The following is a 27,342-nucleotide window of genomic DNA, read 5'->3' as shown; positions in this document are numbered from 1 at the left end:
GTCACACTTGTACTGTGTCACACCTGTACTGTGTGTGTCACACTTGTACTGTACTGTGTCACACCTGTACTGTGTGTGTCACACCTGTACCGTGTCACACCTGTACCGTGTCACACCTGTTCCGTGTGTGTGTCACACCTGTACTGTGTCACACCTGTACTGTGTGTGTGTCACACTTGTACTGTGTCACACCTGTACTGTGTGTGTCACACCTGTACTGTGTCACACCTGTACTGTGTGTGTCACACCTGTATTGTGTGTGTGTCACACCTGTACTGTGTCACACCTGTACTGTGTGTCACACTTGTACTGTGTCACACCTGTACTGTGTCACACCTGTACCGTGTGTGTGTCACCTGTACTGTGTGTCACACTTGTACTGTGTGTGTGTGTGTGTCACATCTGTACTGTCACACCTGTACTGTGTGTCACACCTGTACTGTGTGTGTCATACCTGTATTGTGTGTGTCACACCTGTACCGTGTCACACCTGTACCGTATCACACCTGTACCTTGTCACACCTGTACTGTGTGTCACACCTGTACTGTGTGTGTCATACCTGTATTGTGTGTGTCACACCTGTACTCTGTCACACCTGTACCGTGTCACACCTGTACCTTGTCACACCTGTACTGTGTGTCACACCTGTACTGTGTGTGTCACACCTGTACTGTGTGTCACACCTGTACTGTGTGTGTCACACCTGTACTGTGTGTGTGGCGCTGCTTCGCGCGGCTCGGGTGCACCTCGCGATTAGCATGGTTGGCTATGTACGACGCAACAGAAGTTCAACGTACACACACAGGTGGACGATGTTGGGCTGGCGCGGGGCTCTGGACGAGGGCGGCTTTGACGACGTAGAGGGGCCAATGGGATCGGAGCACTCCTCGTCGGATGATAGCGACAAGGATCACGACGAGGTGAGAGCTACACATGCTGTGGGGCTTCGCTGTTCCTCCTCCCTCCTCCTCCTTCGTTGAAGGAGCGCAGTGGGTGACTGTGTGGTCCAGAGTTTGTGTTCCATGGCCACAAGTTGCACCACTGTCGCCTGTGTCTTTTAATTTTCTATTCATGAAGGGGATGTGTTTTGCATTTGGACTGCTGTTGTTCTGATGCGCTTGACGGGTCCACCGGTGCCTTCGAGGCGGAGGGGGAGGGGAATGTCAAGCCCAGGAGGTGCGATGATGATGATGTTTTGGTCAGGAACTAGATGTTTATTTTTTGTACGTCCGTGTTGTTCCGCTTTGTTTTCCAGCGTTCTCTCGGATCTGGGTGAGATTCTAGAGCGATTGTCGTCGATACGACGTGTGGACGGGAAACTAGAAGGGGGAGCCGTGCGATGGCACGCGTTTTCGTGTTCACGCGCACGTGCATGCGTGTGCACGCACGTGCATGCGTGAGCATGTGCAAGCGCGTGTGTGCATGCGTGCGGTAGTGTACCGGTTATCGCGCTGCGCTACGAACCTGGCAATACGAGTTTGATTCTCGCTTACGGCCACCAAGATCGGTAACAATTATCTGAACCGGTCCTGGGCCTCCTCTAGGTTGACTCGCCACTGGGGAGACAAAGGCAGCTGGGCGTGATGGTGGCCACCCAACCTCTCGTGTACCTTGCCGGCTTTCATAGGGACACGCGAGGAGCACTTGCCCTAGCAGTCTGTCACAGGCTTTACCGGGAGGATCTTTGTGCGTGCGTGCAGCGTGAGGAGCGGCTCATCGTGGTGGGGATCTGCGCGATGGCGAAGAAGTCGCACTCCCGGCCCATGGCCGAGATCCTGGCGCGCCTGCGCATGTTCCCCTACCTGAGCGTGAGCATCTTCCCCGAGGACACGATCCTGCACGCGCGTGTCGCCGAGTGGCCGCCCTGCCACGTGCTCATCTCCTTCCATTCTAAGGGTGCGCACGCACGCACCCACGCACGCACGCACATGCATGCACCAACTCAAAGATCCCCCGTATAGCCTCAGCAGTGTTGTGGCGTGCGCTCTTGGCGAGTAGCACCTGTGAAGGCCGGTACGGCACACGAGTGGTTGCGTGGTCGGCACCGCGTCCGGAACAGGACAGCGCCCTGCGCCGCGTGGAGCTTTGGCCTGGCTGACGCGGAGCGGCCGCGTGTCCCGCAGGTTTCCCGCTGGACAAGGCGGTCGCGTACAGCAAGCTGCGCAGGCCCTTTGTCATCAACGACCTCAACATGCAGTACCACATCCAGGACCGGTGAGCACCCGCATGCCCGGGCCGTCTCCACCCCGCGCCAACATTCACCCATTCAATCACACACCCGCCTATCCTCTCAATCACCTACTCACCAATGTACTCAATCTCTCACCAGCTCACCGAATCGCTATCCAGGTGAAATATCTCACCTGCTCACCCACTCGTTCTGCTGGTCACCCGTTCACTCGCTCACCCATTCAATCCTTCACCCACTCACTCACTCGCTCACCTACCTTACCCACTCATTCACCAACTCGCCAATGCACTGAATCGCGCACCAACTCACCCAATCAGTATCCAGGATGAATAACCCCGCCGGCTGGATGAACGGAGAATGCAGCCGCGTGTGGACACGTGGGCCGCCGTGAGCGTGCGCTGCTGGATGTGTTTGTGGCGGTGGTGTCGGTGGTGCGCCCGTGCGCAGGAGGGAGGTGTACCGGATCTTGCGAGCGGAGGGGATCGAGTTGCCGCGCTACGCCATCCTTAACCGCAATCCGGACCACCCTGACGGTGAGCGTCCCCCGTGAGGCTGCGGCACGGCAGCCTGAGGCCCCACGCCAGAGCAGAACCGCGAAGGGCGGGCCGGGAATGGGACCGATGATTCGGCGGCACACGAAGGCAGGCAGGAGCTCGTGCGGCCTTATCCACACCGCCAGCTCAATGGAACTGAACGTTGTGACCGGGTTGCCGTTTGGAACCGCCGACCCAGAAAGTTGAGAGAATGTGGCCGTCCCGGGGGGGGGCGGGGGGGGCGGGGGGGGCGGGGGGGGCGGGGGGGGGGCGGGGGGGGGCTTGCAACAGCGGTGAACGTTGATGACTGGACTGGACTGATGAGTCCTAATGATGATGAGACCGGTCTCCGCTCGTGTCTTTGTGTCTCTGCTGCTTGGGACGGCCTCGTTTTTTCAACTCCTTCAGGTGGTGGTTTGAATGACAAAATGGCCACACAATCAGTTATTTGAACTGGTGGTTTGGGCAAGGCTAAGTGAGAGCTTTGTACACGCCACGCTGCACACTTGAGTGTGTCGCCCAAATCTACCACTGCCTTGCTATCTAAGCGACAAAATAACAATGCAGATATTTCGCCTCCGTCCCACCTCCGTCCCTCTGCATAAAAAAAAACAATTTTTTTACACATCCCATCAGCCTTCTAGGAGTGCATACATTCAGCTTCATTGGTTCAACAAGCAAAACTTGGAGCGGTTTCGACATTCATCAGTATAGTCGTGCATCGCTTGGACCATTGCTGGTGACTTTGCCAGATGCTTACAGTATGGGGTTGGAGCCGTGTGCTCTCTACAACACCGAAGGGCACCGTGCTCGTGTCTTCATGTATTGAGGCTTTCTTCTCCTGGGCAAAGCAACCGCAACTGTCACCAAAACGCACCGAGAGCGCTGATCGCTGCGTACTGACGCGGGGTGAGGGCCGCGTCCCGCGGCTCGCTGAACCTCAACGCCGTCTCTTCCCCCCCGCCCACCGCCGTCCATCCGGCCGGGCCTCCCGGGCTGCAGCCTGCGACCTGGTGGAGGGGGAGGACCACGTGGAGATCAACGGAGACGTCTTCCAGAAGCCCTTTGTGGAGAAGCCGGTGTGCGCCGAGGATCACAACGTCTACATCTACTATCCCACGTCGGCCGGCGGCGGCAGCCAGCGCCTCTTCCGCAAGGCGAGTTCGCCCGGGGACAGTCCTCGCCGAGTCTCAAGACGTCGTGTTTAGGGTCCTGCCAAGTGCGCCTTTGCCATCGAGATCGAGCCAGGAGAAAGTGCGTTGGAACAGAGCGCCGCCGGCGTCGCCGTGCCAAATTCTGCACAATTTGGCAAGCGCCACGAGAGCTTCCGGACGCACGCTCCGTGCCGCAACGCCGGCACACGTGTTGGTCACGCGCCTCCTCTCCGGGGTGATTCCAGGACCGGGCAGGCCACCTCCTACCCCTGTGCTATGCGGCAATTGTCTGCATGTGTGCGTGCGTGTGTGCACGACGTGTGTTGAGTGAGGGTAGCGGTAGCGTAGAGGTTAGCGCCGCACTGCACTACGAACCCAGTAACTCGCTCAATGCCAACATCAAATGACGATTAACTGAACCGGTCCTGGGTCTCCCTTAGGTCGACTCGGCCTCAAATTATTACCTGGTGCGGTATGCAAACATCGCCACTTCGGAGACAAAGGCGGCCTGGCATGGTATTGGCCACCCTTGAAGGCTGGCACAGCGCACCTCGTGCGCTGTGCCAGCCTTCATAGGCGCTCGCTAACGGCACTTCCCAAACAGTCTGCTCATGGCTGTATGGGGGACCTTGTCTTTGTGAGTGTTGTGTGTTGTAGGGAGCTGTGGTACAGTGGTTAGAACCTCACGAGCCGAGTTCCATTCCCGCTTGCTGCCAACATAATTTTAGAATGACGACGACCTGCTAGCCTTTATAGGTGCTCGCTAACTGCACTTGCCCCAAACAGCGTGTATGGGATGCACGGGGAGAGCTTTATCTTTGTGCGTGTTGGCAGATTGGCAGCCGGAGCAGCGTGTATTACCCGGAGAGCAACGTGCGCAAGACAGGCTCGTACTTGTACGAGGAGTTTATGCCAACCGATGGCACCGACGTGAAGGTAATCGGCGCTCTTGTATGTGTGTGTGTCTATGTGTGTGTGTGTCTATGTGTGTGTCTGTGTGTACTTGTATGTGTGTGTCTATGTGTGTGTGTGTCTATGTGTCTGTGTGTACTTGTATGTGTGTGTGTGTCTATGTGTCTGTGTATCTATGTGCGTGTCTGTGTGTACTTGTGTGTGAGTGTCTATGTGTCTGTGTATCTATGTGTGTGTCTGTGTGTACTTGTATGTGTGTGTGTGTGTCTATGTGTCTGTGTATCTATGTGCGTGTCTGTGTGTACTTGTATGTGTGTGTGTCTATGTGTCTGTGTATCTATGTGTGTGTCTGTGTACTTGTATGTGTGTGTGTGTGTCTATGTGTCTGTGTATCTATGTGCGTTTCTGTGTGTACTTGTGTGTGAGTGTCTATGTGTCTGTGTATCTATGTGTGTGTCTGTGTGTACTTGTATGTGTGTGTGTGTCTATGTGTCTGTGTATCTATGTGCGTGTCTGTGTGTACTTGTATGTGTGTGTGTCTATGTGTCTGTGTATCTATGTGCGTGTCTGTGTGTACTTGTGTGTGAGTGTCTATGTGTCTGTGTATCTATGTGCGTGTTTGTGTGTACTGGTATGTATGTGTGTGTGTGTCTATGTGTCTGTGTATCTATGTGCGTGTCTGTGTGTAGATGCGTGTGTGTGAGTGTATCAATGTGTGCGCGTGGGGAGCGGTGGTCCAGTGGTGAGTATCCTATGCTAAGAACACGGTGATCCAAGTTCAATTCCCGCTCACAGCCAACACCAGTGACGAATATCTGAACCGGTGCTGGGCCTCCCCTAGGTAGACTCAGGCTTAAATTAGTACCTGGTGCGGTGTGCAAGCATCAGCACTGAGGAGACAATGGCAGCCGGGACTGGTGCTGACCACACATTTCTTCGCGTGCTGTTTCGGCCTTAAAAGGCGCTCGCTAACAGCACTTGCCCCAACAGTCAGCTAACGGCTACACGGGGGATCTTTGTCTTTGGAGAGGGATATAGCCCACATGTCCAGGCACCCTCTGTTTGCCGATGATTGGCACCAGTGGTGTCAAGATCGACCTCTGTGAAGGAGGCTCGTGAAGGATGCTACTGTGGAGTGACAGGCTAGGTACTGGGCAGTCCAGCAACTCTAGGCAGCGTTTTCCCAGAGGAGCGATCCTCACAACAATGGGCAGAGCGCCGGATGGCTAAAACGCAGAAAAGTGGCACAGCTGGGAGCACAGGTGATGCATCTGCCACTCGTCTCAGTCTGTCGACCTGGGTCTTTTCCGCGACCACCTGCCAGCAGGGAGAGCCTCCCACACTTCATTTGATGGCCTCAAAGTGCACCTAGCCTGGCGCAAGGGCCTGTGGAGTGACGTCACGGCCACGTCGTGGCGAACGCCGGTTGCCGTTGTCGATGATGTTGCGAGCGCGTGTGATCGTGCCCCCCTCCGTGCGGGCCTAGGTGTACACGGTGGGGCCGGACTACGCGCACGCGGAGGCGCGCAAGTCGCCGGCGCTCGACGGGAAGGTGGAGCGCGACGCCGAGGGCAAGGAGGTGCGCTACCCGGTGATCCTCAACGCCCGCGAGAAGCTCATCGCCCGCAAAGTGTGCCTCGCCTTCAAGGTACGAGCCCCGACTCGCCCGTCCGCCCGCCTGCCCACTTGTTTGCCCCCTCCCCCCTTGCCCACCTGCCCGGCCCAGCGGTGTCGAGATCGACCTCTGTGGAGGAGGCTCGTGAAGGATGCTGCCGGGCAGTGGCGGGCTCGGAGCACTTTGAGGCAGTTGGATGCCCGAGCAACTTTTATTTTCCCGCTAGGGGCGGCAGTCAGTGCGCACCTGTGGGATTGAGCGGCGAGCACGCTCCCAGCTGGCCGCAGCACCTGGCTTACCCTGGGGGAGCCTCGCCAAGTCTCAGAACTCTTACACTAAAACGATATTGTTACTATTTTAAGGCCCACTGAGCTATATAGCGCTTTTTCAGAAGCGACCTGGCTATCACAAATGATAGTTCAACAAAGTGGCACCTCTTGTTGACATTTATAGCAGCCAAAAACTCTAAACGCATGTTGATTCTAAAAATCCACGCAAACACGGGGAGAACATGCAAACTCCAAATTTACTGGCATCAGGGTTGGGATCGCACCCACGACCTCCTGTATACCAGGCAAGGTAGTCAACATCTCGGCACCGTGGCGGGTCCTGCCAAATGTTTGCCGTAGCGGGGGAGCGATGTTGCTGGTGCTGCTTTGTGTGATCTCGATGGAGATTTATTTGCAGGTGATTTTTTCACCATTGGGGTGTTTTTGGCTGATACCGGTGTGTGTGGAATTTAACTGTGGGAGGGAACGGGGGAGAACATACAAACCCTACTCGCACAGCTCTCACACTCACTCTGTAGAACAGGGGGAGAACATACAAACCCTACTCGCACAAACTCTCACACTCACTCTGTAGAACAGGGGGAGAACATACAAACCCTACTCGCACAAACTCTCACACTCACTCTGTAGAACAGGGGGAGAACATACAAACCCTACTCGCACAAACTCTCACACTCACTCTGTAGAACAGGGGGAGAACATACAAACCCTACTCGCACAAACTCTCACACTCACTCTGTAGAACAGGCGGAGAACATACAAACACTACTCGCACAAACTCTCACACTCACTCTGTAGAACAGGGGGAGAACATACAAACACTACTCGCACAAACTCTCACACTCACTCTGTAGAACAGGGGGAGAACATACAAACACTACTCGCACAAACTCTCACACTCACTCTGTAGAACAGGGGGAGAACATACATACACTACTCACACACACTCTCACACTCACTCTGTAGAACAGGGGGAGAACATACAAACCCTACTCGCACAAACTCTCACACTCACTCTGTAGAACAGGGGGAGAACATACAAACCCTACTCACACACACTCTCACACTCACTCTGTAGAACAGGGGGAGAACATACAAACACTACTCAAACACACTCTCACACCCACTCTGTAGAACAGGGGGAGAACATACAAACACTACTCACACACACTCTCACACTCACTCTGTAGAACAGGCGGAGAACATACAAACCCTACTCACACACACCCTCACACTCACTCTGTAGAACAGGCGGAGAACATACAAACACTACTCACACACACTCTCACACTCACTCTGTAGAACAGGCGGAGAACATACAAACCCTACTCACACACACCCTCACACTCACTCTGTAGAACAGGGGGAGAACATACAAACACTACTCAAACACACTCTCACACCCACTCTGTAGAACAGGGGGAGAACATACAAACACTACTCACACACACTCTCACACTCACTCTGTAGAACAGGCGGAGAACATACAAACCCTACTCACACACACCCTCACACTCACTCTGTAGAACAGGCGGAGAACATACAAACACTACTCACACACACTCTCACACTCACTCTGTAGAACAGGCGGAGAACATACAAACCCTACTCACACACACCCTCACACTCACTCTGTAGAACAGGCAGAGAACATACAAACACTACTCACACACACTCTCACACTCACTCTGTAGAACAGGGGGAGAACATACAACCCCTACTCACACACACTGTCACACTCACTCTGTAGAACAGGGGGATAGCATACAAACCCTACTCACACTCACTCTGTAGAACAGGGGGAGAACATACAAACCCTACTCACACACACTCTCACACTCACTGTAGAACAGGGGGAGAACATACAACCCCTACTCACACACACTCTCACACTCACTCTGTAGAACAGGGGGAGAACATACAACCCCTACTCACACACACTCTCACACTCACTCTGTAGAACAGGGGGAGAACATACAAACACTACTCACACACACTCTCACACCCACTCTGTAGAACAGGGGGAGAACTATGAACTCCACACAGAAAGGCGGTCCCCAAGTTGGGAGTCAAACCCAGGGTCTGCTTCTTGCTGCCAGGCACGAGAGTCACCGCGCTGCTCTCTCGTTCTCTCCAGCCTCGTGCGATCGGTGGCGCTGTGCCCGTGTCCCCCCCCGTGTCCCCCCCGTGTCTCCCCGTGTCCCGACGTGTGTCCCGTGTCCCCCCGTGACCCCATGTGTGTCCCCACCCCTGTGCGTTCCCACGCGTCCCCCTCCTTTTCTCCGCCGTTTTTCGCGCAGCAAACGGTGTGCGGGTTCGACCTGCTGCGAGCGAACGGCCACTCGTACGTGTGCGACGTTAACGGCTTCAGCTTCGTCAAGAATTCCATGAAGTACTACGATGACTGCGCCAAGATCCTGGGGTGAGCACGGCACGGTGCGGCATAGCGTAGTACAACACAGCGGAGTGCAGTACAACGCGTCCTGGTGTAGCGTAGTGTAGTATAACACAGCGGAGTGCAGTACAACACACCCTGTGCAGCGTAGCATAGTACAACACAGCCTTGTGCAGCATAGCGTAGTACAACACAGCGGAGTGCAGTACAACACGTCCTGGTGTAGCGTAGTGTAGTATAACACAGCGGAGTGCAGTACAACACAGCCTCGTGCAGTGCAGCGTAGTACAACACAGGAGAGTTGCAGTACAGCGTTATTGCTTGAGAGTGTGTGCGTGCATGTGTGTGTGTTTTTTTGTTATTGTACGTGTGTGTGTCTCTGTGCGTTATTGTGTCCGTGTGTTGGTGAGCGGTAGCGCAGGGGTTAGCGCGCTGCCCAACGAACCCGGCCACCCGAGTTTGATTCCCACTCAGGGCCAGCACTGGTGATGATTATCTGAACCAGTCCTGGGCCTCCAATAAGGTTGACTCAGTTTTAAATGAATACCTGGTGCGGTGTGTGAACATGCGCCGTGCCGGCCTTCATAGGCACTCCTCGCCAACAGCACCTTCCCCAACAGCCCGTGTTAGCCACACGGAGGGGATCTTTGTCTTTGTCTTTACAGGAACCTCATGATGCGGGAGTTGGCCCCACAATTCCACATCCCGTGGTCGGTACCCCTGGAGGCCGAGGACATCCCCATCGTCCCCACCACCGCCGGCACCATGTACGGTGCCTACTCACTCACACAAAGATAGAGAAAAAGGTCCCCCCCCCCCATAACCTCAACAGGCCGTTGGGGCAAGTGCTGATAGCGAGCAGCACCTATGAAGGCGGGTACGGCACACGAGGTGGTGGGCGGTTAACACCACGCCCTGCTGCCTTTGTCTCCCCAATGTTGATGTTTACACACCACACCAGGTACTCATTTAAAGCTGAGTCGACCTAGGGGAAGCCCCGCACCAGTTCAAATTATCGTCACTGGTGTTGGTCGTGAGCGGAAATCTAACTCGGGTTGTTGAGTTCATAGTGCAGTGTACTAACCACTACACTACCGCTTCCCATACTTACACTTGCACAACAACAACAGGCGCCATCTACCACGAAGTGGCGGTGACGTCACCATGGCGCTTGTGCCAGGCTGCACTTTATGGCTGGCAGGAGGTCACGGAATAGACGGAGGTGCCATGGGTTGACTCATTGAGATGACTGGCTGGTGCACCGCCTGTGCCCCTTACTGTGCCAGCTTGCTGCGTTTTACCTATCTGGCGCTCCGCTCGTTGTTGTGAGCGCCGCTCCTCCGCCCTCCATTGTTGCTGGATGGCGACTGCCTCCAACTGCCCAGTAGCGTCCTTCACGAGCCTCCTCCACAGAGGCCGATCTTGACACCGCTGGTCCCGGTCATCGGCAAGTCCGTTCAGCTCCATATCCTCCTGTATCGCAGCAACCCCTCTGTTCTTCAACCCGCGCCGTGCCCGTTTAGCCCCCTCTATCCAGCCAAACAGGAGCTGCTTGGGCGAGCGGTATCTGGGCATGTTGGGCTACATGACCTCGCCAATGCAGTCTCTCCTGTGGGAGGAGCTCGCCGATAGGACGGCGTCCAGATATTTCAAAGACACACGCACACGGTCGTTGTGGTTGTTGTTGTTGCACGAACGTATGGCGGTGATGTGCGCAGGATGGAGCTGCGCTGCGTGATTGCGGTGATCCGGCACGGAGACCGCACCCCCAAGCAGAAGATGAAGATGGAAGTGAGACACCAGAGGTGAGAGGATGCGGCCAGCAAACCCACGGGACGTTCATCCATCCCTCCGCACACGCACAAATGCGCAGCAATGTGGCGAGTGTCAGGTATCAATGAACCCGAATTCCTTGGTGGTGATGTCACCACGGTGCTTGTGCCAGGCTGTGATTTTTAAGGAGTCTTCCACGTGACATGTGGAAGGCTCGGAGGAGCAACGCTCCCATTAACCAGCGGAGCAACGGGTGGCTAAAATGCAGCAATTTGGCACAGTGGGCAGCACAGATGGTGCCTCTGACAATCATCTGTCAACCCATGGCACCTGGTTCTGTCCGTAACCTCCTGCCATCGAGCCTTTGAAACTTCACGTCCCCTCAAAGTGTACCTAGCCTGGCACAAGCGCCGTGGTGACGTCACAACCACTTGTTGTGTTTGTGTCCCCACGTGTGCAGGGCCTACACATATTCATTGGACTATTTGATATCTTATTTGTGGGGAGCAGTTGTGTGGAGGTTAGCGCACTGCGCTACGAACCGACTTGGATTCCCGCTGATGTTCACCACTCGTGACGATTATCTGAACTGGTCCCGGACCTCCCCTAGGTCGACTCAGCCTCAAATGAGTAACTGGTACAATGTGTAAACATTGCCAAAAGAGAGATAAAGATGGCCGGGCATGGTGCTGGCCACCTACTCCCTCGTGTGCCTTGCCAGTCTTCATAGGTGCTCGCTATCAGCAATTGTCCCAAGAATCTGTTAGGCTATAGGGGGATCTTTTTCGTTGTGTATGTTGCAGATATTTTGATCTCTTTGACAAGTACGGGGGCTACACGAGCGGCAAGATCAAGCTCAAGAAGCCCAAGCAGCTTCAGGTTAGCACCTATCTGCCTCCTCCCGCCTCCTACCCGCCACCTACCCGCCACCTACCCGACACCTACCCGCCTCCTATCCCCCACCTACCCGCCACCTACCCGCCTCCTTCCTGCCCACTTGCCCACTCGCTCACCCACTCACCCTCTCACCAACTCGCCCACTCACCCACTCACATGCACACTTGTCCACTCAGTCACCCGCACTCGCTCACCTACTCGCTCACCCACTCACCCGCTGACCCACTCATTCACCCACTCGCTTGCCCACTCACTCACTCGCCCGCTCACTCGCTCACCCACACATTCGCTCACTCGTCCATTCACTCACCCACTCGTTCGCTCACCCACTCGCTTGCAGTGCGCTAATCACTGCGCCACCGCTCTTTCACCTTCTCACCCTGGCACGCACGCGTGTGCACGGCACGCACGCACACGCAGGAGGTGCTGGACATTGCCAGGGAGCTGCTGCAGGAGCTAGGACAGAACCACGACTCGGAGATTGAGGAGAGCAAAGCCAAGCTGGAACAGATGAAGGCCGTGCTCGAGATGTGAGGCCTCGCGTCCCATTGCCGCGAATATAAAGTTCTTGGTCGCCGCTCAGTTCTGGCTCGGCCGTCTTAACGCTCACTGCTAAGTACGTTGAGCGTCTCTGTTCCTTCCAAAGACCGCGTGAGCGAGCGGCTCAGCCGTGGCTTGGCTCGGGCTCGGCTCGAGGAAATCCTGAGCGTGTGCCGGGAACGTGCTCGGAGCTGGCTCAAGTTAAACGTGACTTTGAGCCGGCGGCTCACTTTTGAGCTGGAGCCAGGCCTGAGCCGAGCCGTGACTGGGAACGCGGGCCTTAGCAGAGTGGGTAACGTCCTGATTATGAAGGTCAGTGCATGCTGCGTGCGTGCGTGTGTGTGCGTCTGTATCTAGTGCGGTGTGTAAACATCGCCACTAGAGATACAAAGGCGGCTGGGCGTGGTACTGGCTACTCACCCCCTTGTATGCCGTGCTGGCCTTCATAGGTGCTCACTAACAGCACTTGTCCCAACAGTCTTTTAAGGATCTATGGGGGATCTTTGTCTTTGTAGGTATGGCCACTTCTCGGGAATCAACCGCAAGGTACAGCTCACCTACCTGCCCCAGGGCCGGCATCGCCGCTCAAGCGAGGAGGAGGGTGCGTGCGCACTACAAAGACACAACAACAGCAGCAGCAGCAGCATTTCCCGTTCGTAATTAAGTGGCGGTGAGGTTACCACAGCGCCTGTGCCAGGCCAGGTGCATTTTGAGGCCATCACGTGAAGGCTCACTCCTGACAGGAGGTCACGGGACAGACCCAGGTACGATCGGTTGACTGACTGAGATGACTTGCAGATGCACCAACTGTGCTGCCTGCTGTGCCACCCGGCGATCCGCTCGTTGTTGTGAGCATCGCTCCTCCATCTTCCGTTGTTGTTGGAGCCGCTGCTGCTGAACCTGGAGTGTACCACAAAGAGGTGGAGCCTTACCATCAGCCCCACAAAAACAAAGCACCTGCCTGGGTATTTTGTGCCAACAAACGCTCTCAACTCTCCAGTCATCTCAGTCGGTCAACCTTTGGCACTTGGGTCTGTCGCGTGACTTGTCAGCGATCCTTGGACACTCCACGTGGCCTCATAGTGCACCTGGCGTGGCACAGGCACTGTGGTGACGTCACCGTCACTTCGTGGCGCATGGCGAGTATTGGTATTTGTGCGCATCTGTATTTCTCTCTGTACGTGTGTGCGTCTGTGTGTGCGAATCTGTATCTCTATATGTGTACATCTGTGTCTCTCTCTCTGCGTGCGCGCGAACAGACACACAGACGCAGCCATCCCTGCTACTGGTGCTCAAGTGGGGGGGCGAGCTGACCCCCGCGGGGCGCGTGCAGGCGGAGGAGCTGGGGCGCGCGTTCCGCAGCATGTACCCGGGGGGCCAGGGTACGAGCCAGAGGTCACGGGGACATTGGGGGGGCCAGGGTACAACTCGGAGGTCACTGGGACATTGGGGTCCCAGGGAACGTGGATCCACCGCTCACTGTGACGTTGGCGGGCGGTGGCATGGCCCAGCGGTAGTGAGTTCACCGCTCGTCGCAGAGCTTCGGAATTCGAATCCGGCAGGCCGCCCTGATTAATACTGTGGGTGTATTAATCGTAATATGCCACATGCCGTCCGCTTCACCCACAGTGGATGATGCAGAGCCCTCCCGTTAGGCCCTCATGTATGCTTGTGCACGTGAGCGGTGTTATAGTAGTCACCCCCTACTGCAAACAACTTGGCAGGACCCTCCTGAAAAAGAGTTTTGAGGTCTTCGGAGCGGAGTCACGTTGCTGATGACCGGTACCAGCGGTGTCAAGATCGGCCTCTGTGGAGGAGGCTCATGAAGGATGTTACAGGGTAATTGGAGGCAGCCACCCTCCAGTATCAAGGGAGGACAGAGGAGCAAAGCTCGCAACAATGAGGGGAGCCCCGAGTGGCTAAAATAATGGAATTTGGCACAGCGCGGAGCATAGAGGGTGCATCTGCCAGTCAACCCATGGCACCTGGGTCTGTCCCGTGACCTCCTGCCAGGGGCAAGTCTTAATCAGAGTGCACATAGCCTGGCACAAGTGGCTGCGGTGATGTCAACGCAGCCTAGAGGTGAACGGTGGCGGCTGCTGCTGTGTACAGGGGACCATGCGGGCTACGCTGGCTGCGGCCTCCTCCGCCTGCACTCCACCTACCGCCACGACCTCAAGATCTACGCGTCGGATGAAGGCCGAGTCCAAATGACAGCCGCCGCCTTTGCCAAGGTGAGAGGTGGCGACGAGCCTGGGGGGGCGGGGGGGGGGAGTCCTTTGTACAGCAGTGGATAGATCTTGGTTGGCGATGATGATGGCCAGGAGATGATGAAGTCCCTCCCCAGGCAAATCTGCCCCGGGGCCCCCCTACTCTCTTCAGTCCATTTTCTAGCCTTCCCCTGCCACCCAGTGTCTCTGCACCCCCTCACTCACTGCTTATCTCTCCTTCCCTTGAGTGAGTGTGGAAGTGGGTGGGTCTGTCGGTGAGTCTGTGCGCTCCTATCGGTTTTTCTGTTGTTGCAACTTTCTATCCCACCCCCTACTGGATATCTGTGAAAAAAAGAGCTTCATAGCTCATCGGATTCTTCCAGGATAAATAAAGATTCTGATTCAGGATGAGTGAGTAGGTGTGTGAGTGGGCGAGTGATTGAGTGATGGATGATGAGTGAGGTTAGTGGACGAGTGAGTAGGTAAGTGGGTGGGTGAGTATGCGGGTGAGTGAGTGAGTGAGCAGGTGCATGAACGAGTGAGTTACATCCTCTCCTCCGTGTTGGCGCAGGGGCTGCTGGCGCTGGAGGGGGAGCTGACGCCTATCCTGGTGCAGATGGTGAAGAGCGCCAACACCAACGGGCTGCTCGACTCGGAGGGAGACGCCCTTAGCAGCTCGCAGCAGCGCGTCAAGCAGCGCCTGCACGAGGTGCTGCAGAGAGACACCACCTTCACCCCCGCCGACCTGCGCAAGGTGACCGTGTGTCCGCGTGTGTCCTTGCGTGCCCGTGCGTGTGTGTCCATCTGTGTGCATGTCAGTGTGTGCGTGTGTCCGTTCGTGTGTCCGTGCGCGTGTCCGTGGGTGTGTGTGCGCGTGTGTGCGTGTCCGTGCGTGTCCATGCGTGTGTGCGTGTGTCCGTGTCTGTTTGTCTTCGTGTGTGTTTGTGGCGCGCAGTACAATCGTATATCCCTGCCGATTGGTGCCGTGCCCTCGTTGGTGACGGGTATTGTTGTTGTTGTTGTTGCCGCCGTGGTGGGCGGGATGGTGGGGAGCAGCTGGCTCCCACCGGCAGCGCGTCTGTGCTGCGCTCCATGCGCTCCATCGGGAACCCGGTGCGCACCTGCGACGAGGTCTACGCCCTCATCCAGAGCCTCACCTCGCAGATCCGCACGCGCATGCACGAGCCCAAGTCTGCAGGTGAGCCCCTCCAGGGTGAGTCTGTATAGCCCGGTGAGGACTCCACAGTGCTCGGGTCGAGATCGTCGACACGAGTGACCTGGTCACCCAGATGGCAAAAATCTAAAACGTATATAAAATCAAGTACAGAGATCAGAGTAGAGGCAACCAGATAGAGATCAGAGGAGAGAAAAACGCGACTGGGTTGCAGAGGAAATTATTGACAGTGGACAAGCAGAATCAAATGTTGAATAAAATTCAGAAGTTCGAACGAGAAGGGTGCCAGGCGAGGGTCGTGGGGTCGCGGGGCGAGGGTCGTGGGGTCGCGGGGCGAGGGTCACGGGGTCACGGGCCGTGGGGAGAGGGGTGAGGGTTGCGGGTCGAGGGGCAAGGGCCTAGGGGGGAAGGTCGCAGGAACAGGCGCGCACCCGGGCGCCTCCGTCCCTCGTCTGTCGTCTCTCTGCCGTACAGATTGAAAGTGTTTATTTTACACATCCCGTCAGCCGCCACACGGCATGCCTTCCGGCGTTGCATTCTTTTCAGCAGCATTGCTTCAACAGATGCAAACTCTGGACCCGTTTCGACATTCGCTGTCTCATCAGCAGAGTCGGGCTTTGCTTGAACCGGTGCTGGTGACCTGCCAGACGTTCGTAGTCATGGACCCTCCTTCTCCGTGTGCTCGACATCGGCCCCAGTCCGACACACAGCTCTACGAGGTGCAACTCGGAACAAAGTCGGAGGCACCGTTGTAGAGAACGGGTGAACCGCAACGGGGGGGGGGGACCGGTGTCTTTTTTGCGCCCGCGCGTGCAGACATCCAGCTGTACCACAGCGAGACGCTCGACCTGATGCTGCAGCGCTGGGCCAAACTGGAGAAGGACTTCAAGGTACGACAGCAGCACCGGCGGTCTCTACGCTCGCTCGCATCCTCTCTGCCCCGGGTTACCCCGGGGCAACCCGGAACCCGAGTTTTCAGGTAGCGAGGGGCTGCTGGAGAATGGGCGGTAAGTTCTCCCGCACGGCACCCACCTGCGTCTGTCTCCCTGTGTCTCCTCTGTATCCTGGGTTTCTGTGTCCACCGGTCTGTCTCCTTATGTCATCCTGAGCCTCTGTCTCCCTGTATCTCCCTCTGTCTCCCTGTATCTCCCTCTGTCTCCCTGTATCTCCCTCTGTCTCCCTGTATCTCTCTCTGTCTCCCTCTGTCTCCCTGTATCTCCCTCTGTCTCCCTGTATCTCCCTGTATCTCCCTCTCTCTCCCTGTATCTCCCTCTCTCTCCCTCTGTCTCCCTATATCTCCCTCTGTCTCCCTGTATCTCCCTCTGTCTCCCTGTATCTCCCTGTATCTCCCTCTGTCTCCCTGTATCTCTGTCTGTCTCCCTGTATCTCCCTCTGTCTCCCTGTATCTCCCTCTGTCTCCCTGTATCTCCCTCTGTCTCCCTGTATCTCCCTCTGTCTCCCTGTATCTCCCTCTGTCTCCCTGTATCTCCCTCTGTCTCCCTGTATCTCCCTCTGTCTCCCTGTATCTCCCTCTGTCTCCCTGTATCTCCCTCTGTCTCCCTGTATCTCCCTGTATCTCCCTCTGTCTCCCTGTATCTCCCTGTATCCCCCTCTGTCTCCCTGTATCTCCCTCTGTCTCCCTGTATCTCCCTCTGTCTCCCTGTATCTCCCTCTGTCTCCCTGTATCTCCCTCTGTCTCCCTGTATCTCCCTGTATCTCCCTCTGTCTCCCTGTATCTCCCTCTGTCTCCCTGTATCTCCCTCTGTCTCCCTGTATCTCCCTCTGTCTCCCTGTATCTCCCTCTGTCTCCCTGTATCTCCCTCTGTCTCCCTGTATCTCCCTGTCTCTCTGTATCTCCCTCTAGTCTCCCTGTATCTCCCTCTGTCTCCCTGTATCTCCCTCTGTCTCCCTGTATCTCCCTCTGTCTCCCTGTATCTCCCTCTGTCTCCCTGTATCTCCCTCTATCTCCCTGTGTCTCCCTCTGTCTCCCTGTATCTCCCTGTCTCCCTGTGTCTCCCTCTGTCTCCCTGTATCTCCCTGTCTCCCTGTATCTCCCTCTGTCTCCCTGTATCTCCCTCTGTCTCCCTGTATCTCCCTCTGTCTCCCTGTATCTCCCTGTATCTCCCTCTGTCTCCCTGTATCTCCCTCTGTCTCATGTGTCTGTGCTCCTGTCGACCTCCGTCTCCCGCTGGCTCCTCTGCTGTGATTGGCATCCAACTCAGAGCACTGCCTCTTCTGTCTTACTCTGTGTCGTTTCTCACCGTGTCTCCCCGTGTCTCACAATCTCCCTGAGTGTCTCCACTGCCTCCCCTTGTCTCCCCATGTCTCCCCGTGTCTCACCGTGTCTCACCGTCTCCCCGTGTCTCGCAGTCTCCCTGAGTGTCTCCACTGCCTCCACTTGTCTCCCCGTGTCTCCCCGTGTCTCACCGTGTCTCCCCATGTCTCGCAGTCTCCCTGAGTGTCTCCACTGCCTCCCCTCGTCTCCCCGTTTCTCACCGTGTCTCCCCCTGTCTCGCAGTCTCCCTGAGTGTCTCCACTGCCTCCACTTGTCTCCCTGTGTCTCACCGTGTCTCACCGTGTCTCGCAGTCTCCCTGAGTATCTCCACTGCCTCCCCTTGTCTCCTCGTGTCTCACCGTGTCTCACCGTCTCCCCGTGTCTCGCAGTCTCCCTGAGTGTCTCCACTGCCTCCCACGTCTCCCCTCGCCCCGTGTCTCCTCTCCTGCACCCCCCTCCCAGTCACAGTCTCGCTTCCCGTGAGGCTCATCAGCGATGTTAATAAATCAAAGTCGACAAGCGGACGAGTCGCCTCCTTCCCTCATTCGATACAATACAGACCCAACTCTGGGCCGGTTTTGACACTCACTGTCTCATCAGCAGAGTAGAGCTCGCTTGAGCGACGACGACGGTCTTGTCGTGTGAGCGACTGTCACCGCCCTGCGCTTGTTGGCCGCCGTGCGCAGCTCAAGGGCGGGCGCTACGACATCAGCAAGATCCCCGACATCTACGACTGCATCAAGTACGACACGCAGCACAACGGCGCGCTGGCGCTGCGCCGCACGCACGAGCTGCTCGCGCTCTCCCAGGCGCTGGCCGACATCGTCATCCCGCAGGTGCGTGTCGCGGGGACGCTGCCGCCCTCCCGTACATGCGCGTGTGTGTGTGTGTGTGTGAGTACGCGTGCGTGTGTGTGTGAGTACGCGTGCGTGTGTGTGTGTGTGTGAGTACGCGTGCATGTGTGTGTGAGTACGCGTGTGTGTGTGTGTGAGTGCGTGTGTGTGTGTGTGAGTACGCGTGCGTGTGTGTGTGAGTACGCGTGCGTGTGTGTGAGTACGCGTGTGTGTGTGTGTGAGTACGCGTGTGTGTGTGTGTGAGTACGCGTGCGTGTGTGTGTGAGTACGCGTGCGTGTGTGTGTGAGTACGCGTGCGTGTGTGTGTGTGAGTACGCGTGCGTGTGTGTGTGTGAGTACGCGTGTGTGTGTGAGTACGCGTGTGTGTGTGTGTGTGTGAGTACGCGTGTGTGTGTGTGTGTGAGTACGCGTGCGTGTGTGTGTGTGTGAGTACGCGTGCGTGTGTGTGTGTGTGAGTACGCGTGCGTGTGTGTGTGTGTGAGTACGCGTGTGTGTGTGTGTGAGTACGCGTGTGTGTGTGTGTGAGTACGCGTGTGTGTGTGTGTGAGTACGCGTGCGTGTGTGTGTGTGTGAGTACGCATGTGTGTGTGTGAGTACGCGTGTGTGTGTGTGTGAGTACGCGTGCGTGTGTGTGTGTGAGTACGCGTGTGTGTGTGTGAGTACGCGTGTGTGTTTGTGAGTACGCGTGTGTGTGTGAGTACGCGCGTGTGTGTGTGTGTGAGTGTGTGTGAGTGTGTGAGTGTGTGTGTGTACGCGTGCGTGTGTGTGAGTGTGAGTACGCGTACGTGTGTGTGTGAGTACGCGTGTGTGTGTGTGTGAGTACGCGTGCGTGTGTGTGAGTACGCGTGCGTGTGTGCGCGTGTGTGTGAGTACGCGTGTGTGTGTGTGCCCGTGTGTGTGTGAGTACGCGTGTGTGCGCGTGTGAGTACGTGCGCGTGTGAGTACGTGCACGTGTGAGTACACGTGAGGTCGACTCGGCCTCAAATGAGTTGCTGGTGCGGTGTGTAAACATCGCCACTGGGTAGACAAAGGTGGTCGGGCGTGGTGCTGGCCACTCACCCCCTCGTGTACCATTCCGGCCTTCATAGGTGCTACTCGCTAACAGCACTTGCCCCTACAGTATGTTAAAGCTATACGGGGGATCTTTGTCTTTGGTGCAACCCGAGTTCGATTCCCGCTCACGGCCACGACCAGCGACGATTGTCTCAAACGGTGCTGAGCCCTCTCCTAGGTCGACTCGGCCTCGAATGAGTACCCGGTGCGAATATGTGAACGTCGCCCCTGGGGAGACGAAGGCAGCCGGGCGTGGTGCTGGGGGGTGGTGGCGCGGCCCGACGCTACTCGCTAACAGCGCTTGCTCTGTTGAAGGCTACACGGGGCGATCTTTGTGTGCAGGAGTACGGCATCAGCAGGGAGGAGAAGCTGGACATCGCGTACGCCTACTGCCTCCCGCTGCTGCGCAAGATCCACACGGACCTGCAGCGCACGCAGGACGACGACACCGTCAACGTGCTCAACCCCCTGTAGGCTATCGCCACACCCCCGCACGCACGCACCCCCACGCACGCGTACGTGGGCACGTGCGCACGCGTGCGTGTTCACGTGGGGAGCTGCAGTGTAGCGCTTGGCACGCTGCGCTACGAACCCGGTGACCCGAGTTCGATTCCCGCTCACGGCCAACACCAGTGATGATTATCTGAAATGGTTCTGGGCCTCCCCTAGGCCGATTTAAACTCAAATGGGTACCTGGTTCAGTGTGTAAACATCGGCACTGGGGAGACAAAGGCGGCCGGGTAACAGCACTTGCCCCAACAGTATAGCTAAGGCTGTCCGGACGATCTTTGTTTGCGTGTGTGTGTGTACGTGTGTGGCAAGTGTCTGTGTGTGCTGTGGGGTGGCGTGCTGGGTACTCTGTGCGTGTGGTAGGCCGCCTTGGCCTGCGTAGGTCCTAATCGCTAACAGCACTTGCCTCAACAGCCTGCGTGAGCTACACGGGGGCCCTTTGTCTCTGTCCCCACGGGGCGCAGGTATTCGCGGGGGGTGAGCTCCCCCGGCCGGCACGTGCGCACACGGCTCTACTTCACCAGCGAGAGCCACGTGCACTCCCTGCTGTCCATCCTGCGCTACGGGGGCCTGCTCAACGTACGCGCACACGTACACGCGCACACACGCACATGTACACACACACGTACACACACATACACGTACACACACATACACACATCTACACACACGTACAACAACAACCGCCATTCACCACTAAGTGGCGGTGACGTCACCACAACGCTTGTGTCAGGCTATGTGCACGTTAAGGCCACGTGAAGGGTCGAATGCCCGCTGGCAGGAGGTCACGGGATAGACCCAGGCGTCATGGGTCGACTGACTGAGATGACCGAGATGACTGGCCGATGCACCACCTGTGCCCCCTCCTGTGCCAACTTGCTGCGTTTTAGCTGCCCTGCGCTCCGCTCGTTGTTGCGAGCATCGCTCCCCTGCCTTCCGTTGTTGTTGGAGGGCGACTGTTTCCAACTGACCAGTCGCGTCTTTCACGAGCCTCCTTGGCACCGCTAGTAACACTCATCTGCAAGTCAACTCGGCTCCATCCTCCTCTACCGCATCAGCCTTCTCTAGGCCATGCTATGATTGTTTAGTCCCCTCTATCTGTGCATGTGTGCGTGCGTCTGTGTCTTACTGCGCGTGTCTGTGTGTGTGCGCGTGTGCGTGCGAACCCAGGAGGAGCGTGACGAGCAGTGGCGCCGCGCCATGGACTACCTGAGCGAGGTGACGGAACTCAACTACATGACGCAGCTCGTGATCATGCTCTACGAGGACCCGGGCAAGGTATGTCTGGATGTTGAACTTATTTCGCACCGCACGTAGCCAACCGTGCTAATCGGAGGTGCGAAAGGTGCCCACGGCATCCGCCCACGGCCTCCGGGTGGGAGCGGGAGGCGCGAGAGCCCTCAGCCTTGTCCACACCACCGGTTCAACGGGTGCACACGCGGCCGCGTTGGTGGACACACCAGCGGCACCTGGCGAGTTGAACAGCGTGGCCGTACACCGGGGCCAGCGGCCGGCTTCGTCTTCGTGAGGACTCGTCGTCGGTGCTGCACGGTCATCGGTGTCTGCTGCTGCCCCCCCGTGCCCCTCCAGCCCTTGGGCGTTCTGCTGCTGCTGCGATTGCTCTCCTCTGTTGGGTTTCGCTTCCTGCAGAGGCGCTCCGTGCGAGGCAGGGAAGAGATCATCCGTGTGCGTGCGCCTGCGTGCGTGCAAGTGTACACGGGAGCCGGTGGCGCAGTAGTTAGCGCATCGCACTATGAACCCGGTGGTCCGAGTTGGATTCCCGCTCACGGCCACCAACGCCAGTGACGGATGTCAGAACCGGTCCTGCGCCTCCCATAGGTCGACTTAGCCTCAAATGAGTACCTGGTGCGGTGTGTAAACATCATCAACACCGAGATGACGCGGGCGGCCTTTGTCTTCGTGTGCCTGCGCCACAGGAACCGACGTCCGAGGAGCGATTCCACGTGGAGCTGCACTTCAGCCCCGGGGTCCGGGGGGGGGTCTCCGGCGGGGACCCCCCGCACCCGTCGGGCTCCGGCTACCGCCCGGCCTCCCGCGAGGTCGGTCTCCCTGCGTGGGGGAGGGGCAGGGCGGTGCCGGTCACACTCGGCTCGCTCCCCACGGCGAGGAGTCCTGGCTTCGATTCCCGATTCGAGCGCCTCTCTCTGTGCGGAGGTTTCATGCTCTTCTCTGTCCCTGTGCTCTATTCATGTTGAACTTCATCACCAACCGTGCTGATCAGAGTGTCCGTGTGTCCGTGTGAGAGTGAGGAGTTGGTATTTTCTCCCCCCCCCTCTCTTCTGCCGAGTGGGAATGTGAGAACGGAGTTTTCCTCCAATCTCCTCCCCCGTAGCTCAATAGAAACCCACACTCCATATGACCGGTATTGCGCCAACACATCCACAATTCTGACAAATGACCCTGCAAAATTACCAAATTGGGATTGCGCAGCAGCAACAACATCAGCAACATCGCCCACCCCTACTGAGAAAACTTGGCAGGATCCTCCTGAACAAGAATCTTGAGACTCGGTGAGGCCTTTCCTGGGTAAACCAGCAGAATAGTAAAAAAAAATATAATAACAGCCCCAGAGACCCGTGATGTTGAGCAGCCAGCCAAAGACTGAAATAAACACCACCACTCAAATAAACACTCGTAAACACTCACAACACACGTTATTAGATTGTCCTGTGTTTTAACTTAAGCTGTCAACGCGCAGAGGTTAAACAATGATTGAGGGAATCTTTAGGTCTCTAATCATTACACGCAGTCTGGTTGAGTGATGATTCACTCACTCAGACTCTTACTTATCACTCTTCTGTCGCTACGACCATGGTGGTTACTGTTCACGTGATCTTCACTCCTCGATCCTCCCCCCATGTGGAGGAGTTAGTCTACCAGACACTGCATGTTTCGTCTCGTCCACAACACTGTTCAACCACCACAATGCAGGTCACAACAACAGCACGCTCACCCACTCACCACACGACAGGTCACAATGACACACTCACCCACTCGCTCACTCACCCACTCGGCACACGACAGGTCACAACGACACACTCACCCACTCGCTCACTCACCCACTCACCACACGACAGGTCACAACGACACACTCACCCACTCGCTCGCTCACCCACTCGCCACACGACAGGTCAGAACGACACACTCACCACACGGCAGGTCACAACGACACACTCACCCACTCACCACACGACAGGTCACAATGACACACTCACCTACTCGCTCGCTCACCCACTCACCACACGACAGGTCACAACGACACACTCACCCACTCACCACACGACAGGTCACAACGACACACTCACCCACTCGCTCGCTCACCCACTCGCTCGCTCACCCACTCGCCACACGACAGGTCACAACGACACACTCACCCACTCGCTCGCTCACCCACTCACCACACGACAGGTCACAACGACACACTCACCCACTCGCTCACTCACCCACTCACCACACGACAGGTCACAACGACACACTCACCCACTCGCTCACCCACTCACCACACGACAGGTCACAACGACACACTCACCCACTCGCTCGCTCACCCACTCACCACACGACAGGTCACAACGACACACTCACCCACTCGCTGACCCACTCTCCGCACTCCAGGTCACGTCACTTCTCTCTCTCTCTCAACAATCTCAAGACACACGCTGCAGCGTCCAACTCTTACAACTGTGGTAGCGCCGCTTGTCGCTGGCCGCTTGACTTTTTTGTGGCCTGGGCTCGGCAACCGCGCGTGCGTGTCGCCGCAGAGCGACGTGGGGCGACAGTCGCAAGAGGAGGAGGTGGGTGGCGGGCAGGAGGAGCGGGGGGGCGGCGTGTTGAGTGGGAGGAGGAGCAGGGGGGCGGGGGCTGGGGTGGCACCGCCACCGCCCGGCTCCCCCACCGCCCGGCCCGGAGCTTCGTCGGCGCCCATCGTCATCGTCAAGCCGCGGCCGCTGCCCCTGCACTGCCGGCCGCGCAAAAACACATCCACGGAGGTGACGGCCCCCGGCTCTGCTCCCCGTGCCGCCCGACTCGCCCACTCGCTCACCCACTCGCTACCCGATCACTCGCGCACTCGCACGCTTGCCCACCCATCAACACGCCCAATCGACCACACACTCGCCGTCACACCCACACACTCGCTCACCACACTGGTCCGTTCTGGAATTCCCTCTATACAGAATCAACTTTGCTCGCTCCAACAAACACATGACACATACGGCTTCGATAGTGCCGTTTGTTGCCGCCCGTTTGACTTTGGGGACCGTGACTGTGCTGTGACGGAGGCGTATGCGTGACCCTGGCGTGTGCGTGGTGGCATTTGCGTGGTGACATTTGCGTGGTGACAAGTGCGTGGTGGCATGTGTGTGACTAGTGTGACAGTGGTGTGTGTGTGTGCAGGTGGCATGTGTGTGGCACGTGCGTGACTGTATCGTGATGGTGGCATGCTGGTGTGCGTGACGGTGGCGTGTGCGTGGCGTGTGCGTGACGTGTGCGTGTCGTGTGTCCCAGGCGTTCCCCCTGAGCGCCTCCAACCCCGAGTCGGGTGGCACCGCGTGCCTCCCCGTGCCCAGCCGGCGGCGCCGCCGCTCCGGCGACGCGAACTCCCTTGGTCCCCCCTCACCTGGCCCCCCACCCCTCTTCTCTACATCCCTGCAGCAGGTTCAACACAGTGCCAGTCTCGTTATCGTCACCGTCATTACGATCGTATCATCATCATCGCCATTTCGTCATTATCATCTTCATCATTATCGTCATCATCATTATCGCCATTATCATCGTTATCATCATCGGCGTCGTCATCATCGTCGCCATCACTGCCGCCCCGGGTTGAGGGTGCGGGGTCTCTAGAACCACTTGCCAACCAATCTCTCAGGAGCGGGCGTCGCCCTCTGCATGGCAATCAACGCCGCGTGCGGCACAAGAACACTTTGGAACGTTTTGATCGGCCAAGCGCTCAACGTGACCTCCCAGAGGGAAGCCTCACCACGAGCGGAGCTTGCCGGGGGGGCGGCCGACGTGTCGCGGGGCGCCGGCCCGCCCAAACGTGCCGGCCGGTCAGTCGGTCGGTCAGGCGCTCCGCTCGTTTGGTGGCCTTACGCTCTCCGGCGTTAATTGATCAAAATTACATCGCACCGGTTCGTGGATCGCGTCAGTAAGTCTCCCGTGAGCTCTGTTGAACCACGGTGAGGAACTCGCGAGACCACGATGCATCTCATTGGCAAGCCAAAAGCAAAACGAATCTAACAAAGCGCAGCAAATGCAGGTCCGTCTTCCTCGTCACGGCTCGGCCCAGGCTTGGCCGCGCCTCAAGTCAACCGGCTCTGAGCTTGAGCTGAACCTCGGCTTTAGAGGCCGAGCCGCGACCGGGAACGCGGCGCTAACCGCTTGAGCGGTTGACACTGCACGGCCTGGAGAGGCTGTGCCGTGGCCCGCGGGTGAACTGTGACTGCGTCCCCAGCTGTGCAGCTCTGCGGCTGTGGCCGCCCCCCCCCCCACCTCGTGCTCGCATGGCTTCGCAAACCCCCCGCGTCACCCTCATCCCCGGCCCCTCTCTCCACCCACTAACCCTAACTCGCGAGAACCGCGACGGAACGGGCAAGCGCCAGCATCGAGCCCTCTCGGCAGAAGGCGCCGCTGGGTTTGTCAGACCCCCGCGTCTCCGCTGCGTGTGCCCCCCCGTGCTGGCCGAGTGTTTTCTGAACGTTCTCGTGAAAGTGGTCGCCCTCTCCGAGGGCCCGTTGGCGCGCTCCGTCGATTGGCTGTGGACGACGGCAGCCGGCAGTGGGTCGCGTGGCGAGAGCGACGATGCCGAGCATCCGCTCGGTCGCAACGAGCCCATCGCCTTGTGACATCAAGCTCCCACCACGAGTTCGATACGGGCGGCAGCACAGTGGTCTCAATCGCGCCTCGCAGCAGAATCAGAATCTTTATCCCGGAGAAATCCGATGAGCGATGAAGCTCTTTTTGACAGGCGTACAGGTGGGGCGGGTCAAAAATTTACACCGTCTACAGCGTCGCACGTACAAAAAAAACGATAGGAGTGTAAAGTATAGGAAAGGTAAGTTAATCAATCTTGATTTGAAGATCAAGATTGATTAACTCTGTCTCTCTGTGTGTGTCTCTCTCTGTGTCTCTCTGTGTCTGTGTCTCCTGTTGCGCGCTCTTTCCCCCTAGTGGCTGATAGACCGTCACTACACATTGACATGCTAATGTCTCACAATACAATGGCCACCTCCTCAGCACAATCTCCAGTCCCCATCCTCTTGCCCGATGCGGCACCCCCCCCCCCTCCCGGCTCTATATATGAGGACTTGTTTCAGCAGCCTGTTTCTCTCTTCCACCTGAAGACGATTGCTTGTGTGGCGATCGAAACGTCGTGATCATTTATTATTTTTTCTACCTATACGTGACGTTACTCGAAAGAACCAAAGAGTAAGTGAATCACTTTTAAATAAATAAACTAAAAATAAACTATATTATTTTAACAAATAAAGCCCACTGAGCTGTTAGTTATTTTTCAGAAGTGACCCAGCCACAAATGATCACTAAACGAAGTGGCTTATCACGTGAACATTGTATAGCAGCCAAATCCTCTAAACGCACGTTTCAAAGCGAGGAGCGCACCAGGGTTCCCGGCTGCCTCTCCCCATCCGTGTGCCCTCTCCCTCCCATCCCCCTAAACGTTCATCCATCGATGTCCTCCATGTTCTCCGGTTCCCCTCCCAGAGCTAAACTCACTCGGGCAGTGTAACCGGTTTTGGGCCAAAACATCCCCATTGATGGCCGTCTTCCGGCGGACAACTCGATTGGCAGCACGCGACGTGCGTGCACGATTCGTTGTAACTGCGAGAACTTGGCAGGACCTTCCCAAGAGTCTTGAGACTCTGTAAGGCTTTCCTGGCTAAACAAGCGCAACAACAGCATTAATAATATGAAATAATAATCTGCCT

At 57.0% G+C, this 27,342-nt stretch overlaps 1 protein-coding gene across 2 annotated transcripts in view; it reads left to right on the top strand.

The window, feature by feature from the left end:
- LOC116950846 (inositol hexakisphosphate and diphosphoinositol-pentakisphosphate kinase 2-like) overlaps window positions 1-27,342 on the top strand; it is a 38,987-nt gene that overhangs the window by 5,183 nt on the left and 6,462 nt on the right. Inside the window, exons 2-26 of one of the 2 annotated variants that reach the window (XM_032968960.2) lie at window positions 807-921; window positions 1,702-1,897; window positions 2,125-2,215; window positions 2,640-2,725; window positions 3,728-3,882; window positions 4,714-4,815; window positions 6,278-6,439; window positions 8,997-9,118; window positions 9,757-9,858; window positions 10,810-10,896; window positions 11,668-11,743; window positions 12,182-12,291; window positions 12,817-12,902; window positions 13,561-13,683; window positions 14,414-14,535; window positions 15,083-15,265; window positions 15,568-15,709; window positions 16,502-16,575; window positions 18,647-18,796; window positions 20,210-20,337; window positions 20,842-20,956; window positions 21,548-21,655; window positions 22,315-22,437; window positions 24,157-24,384; window positions 24,902-25,051. In XM_032968960.2, coding sequence (XP_032824851.2) covers window positions 807-921; window positions 1,702-1,897; window positions 2,125-2,215; window positions 2,640-2,725; window positions 3,728-3,882; window positions 4,714-4,815; window positions 6,278-6,439; window positions 8,997-9,118; window positions 9,757-9,858; window positions 10,810-10,896; window positions 11,668-11,743; window positions 12,182-12,291; window positions 12,817-12,902; window positions 13,561-13,683; window positions 14,414-14,535; window positions 15,083-15,265; window positions 15,568-15,709; window positions 16,502-16,575; window positions 18,647-18,796; window positions 20,210-20,337; window positions 20,842-20,956; window positions 21,548-21,655; window positions 22,315-22,437; window positions 24,157-24,384; window positions 24,902-25,051 — 3,136 coding nt within the window. The remainder of the gene's footprint in view (window positions 1-806; window positions 922-1,701; window positions 1,898-2,124; window positions 2,216-2,639; window positions 2,726-3,727; window positions 3,883-4,713; window positions 4,816-6,277; window positions 6,440-8,996; window positions 9,119-9,756; window positions 9,859-10,809; window positions 10,897-11,667; window positions 11,744-12,181; window positions 12,292-12,816; window positions 12,903-13,560; window positions 13,684-14,413; window positions 14,536-15,082; window positions 15,266-15,567; window positions 15,710-16,501; window positions 16,576-18,646; window positions 18,797-20,209; window positions 20,338-20,841; window positions 20,957-21,547; window positions 21,656-22,314; window positions 22,438-24,156; window positions 24,385-24,901; window positions 25,052-27,342) is intronic. The other variant, XM_032968961.2, reaches the window with a different exon arrangement.

The sequence above is a fragment of the Petromyzon marinus genome, chromosome 40 (assembly GCF_048934315.1).
Source record: "Petromyzon marinus isolate PM22_M1 ecotype Great Lakes invasive population chromosome 40, UKy_Petmar_22M1.pri1.0, whole genome shotgun sequence".
Classification (NCBI taxonomy): domain Eukaryota; kingdom Metazoa; phylum Chordata; class Hyperoartia; order Petromyzontiformes; family Petromyzontidae; genus Petromyzon; species Petromyzon marinus.
The sequence above is the reverse complement of the archived record's forward strand: the minus strand, read 5'-3'. Positions and strand labels throughout refer to the sequence as shown.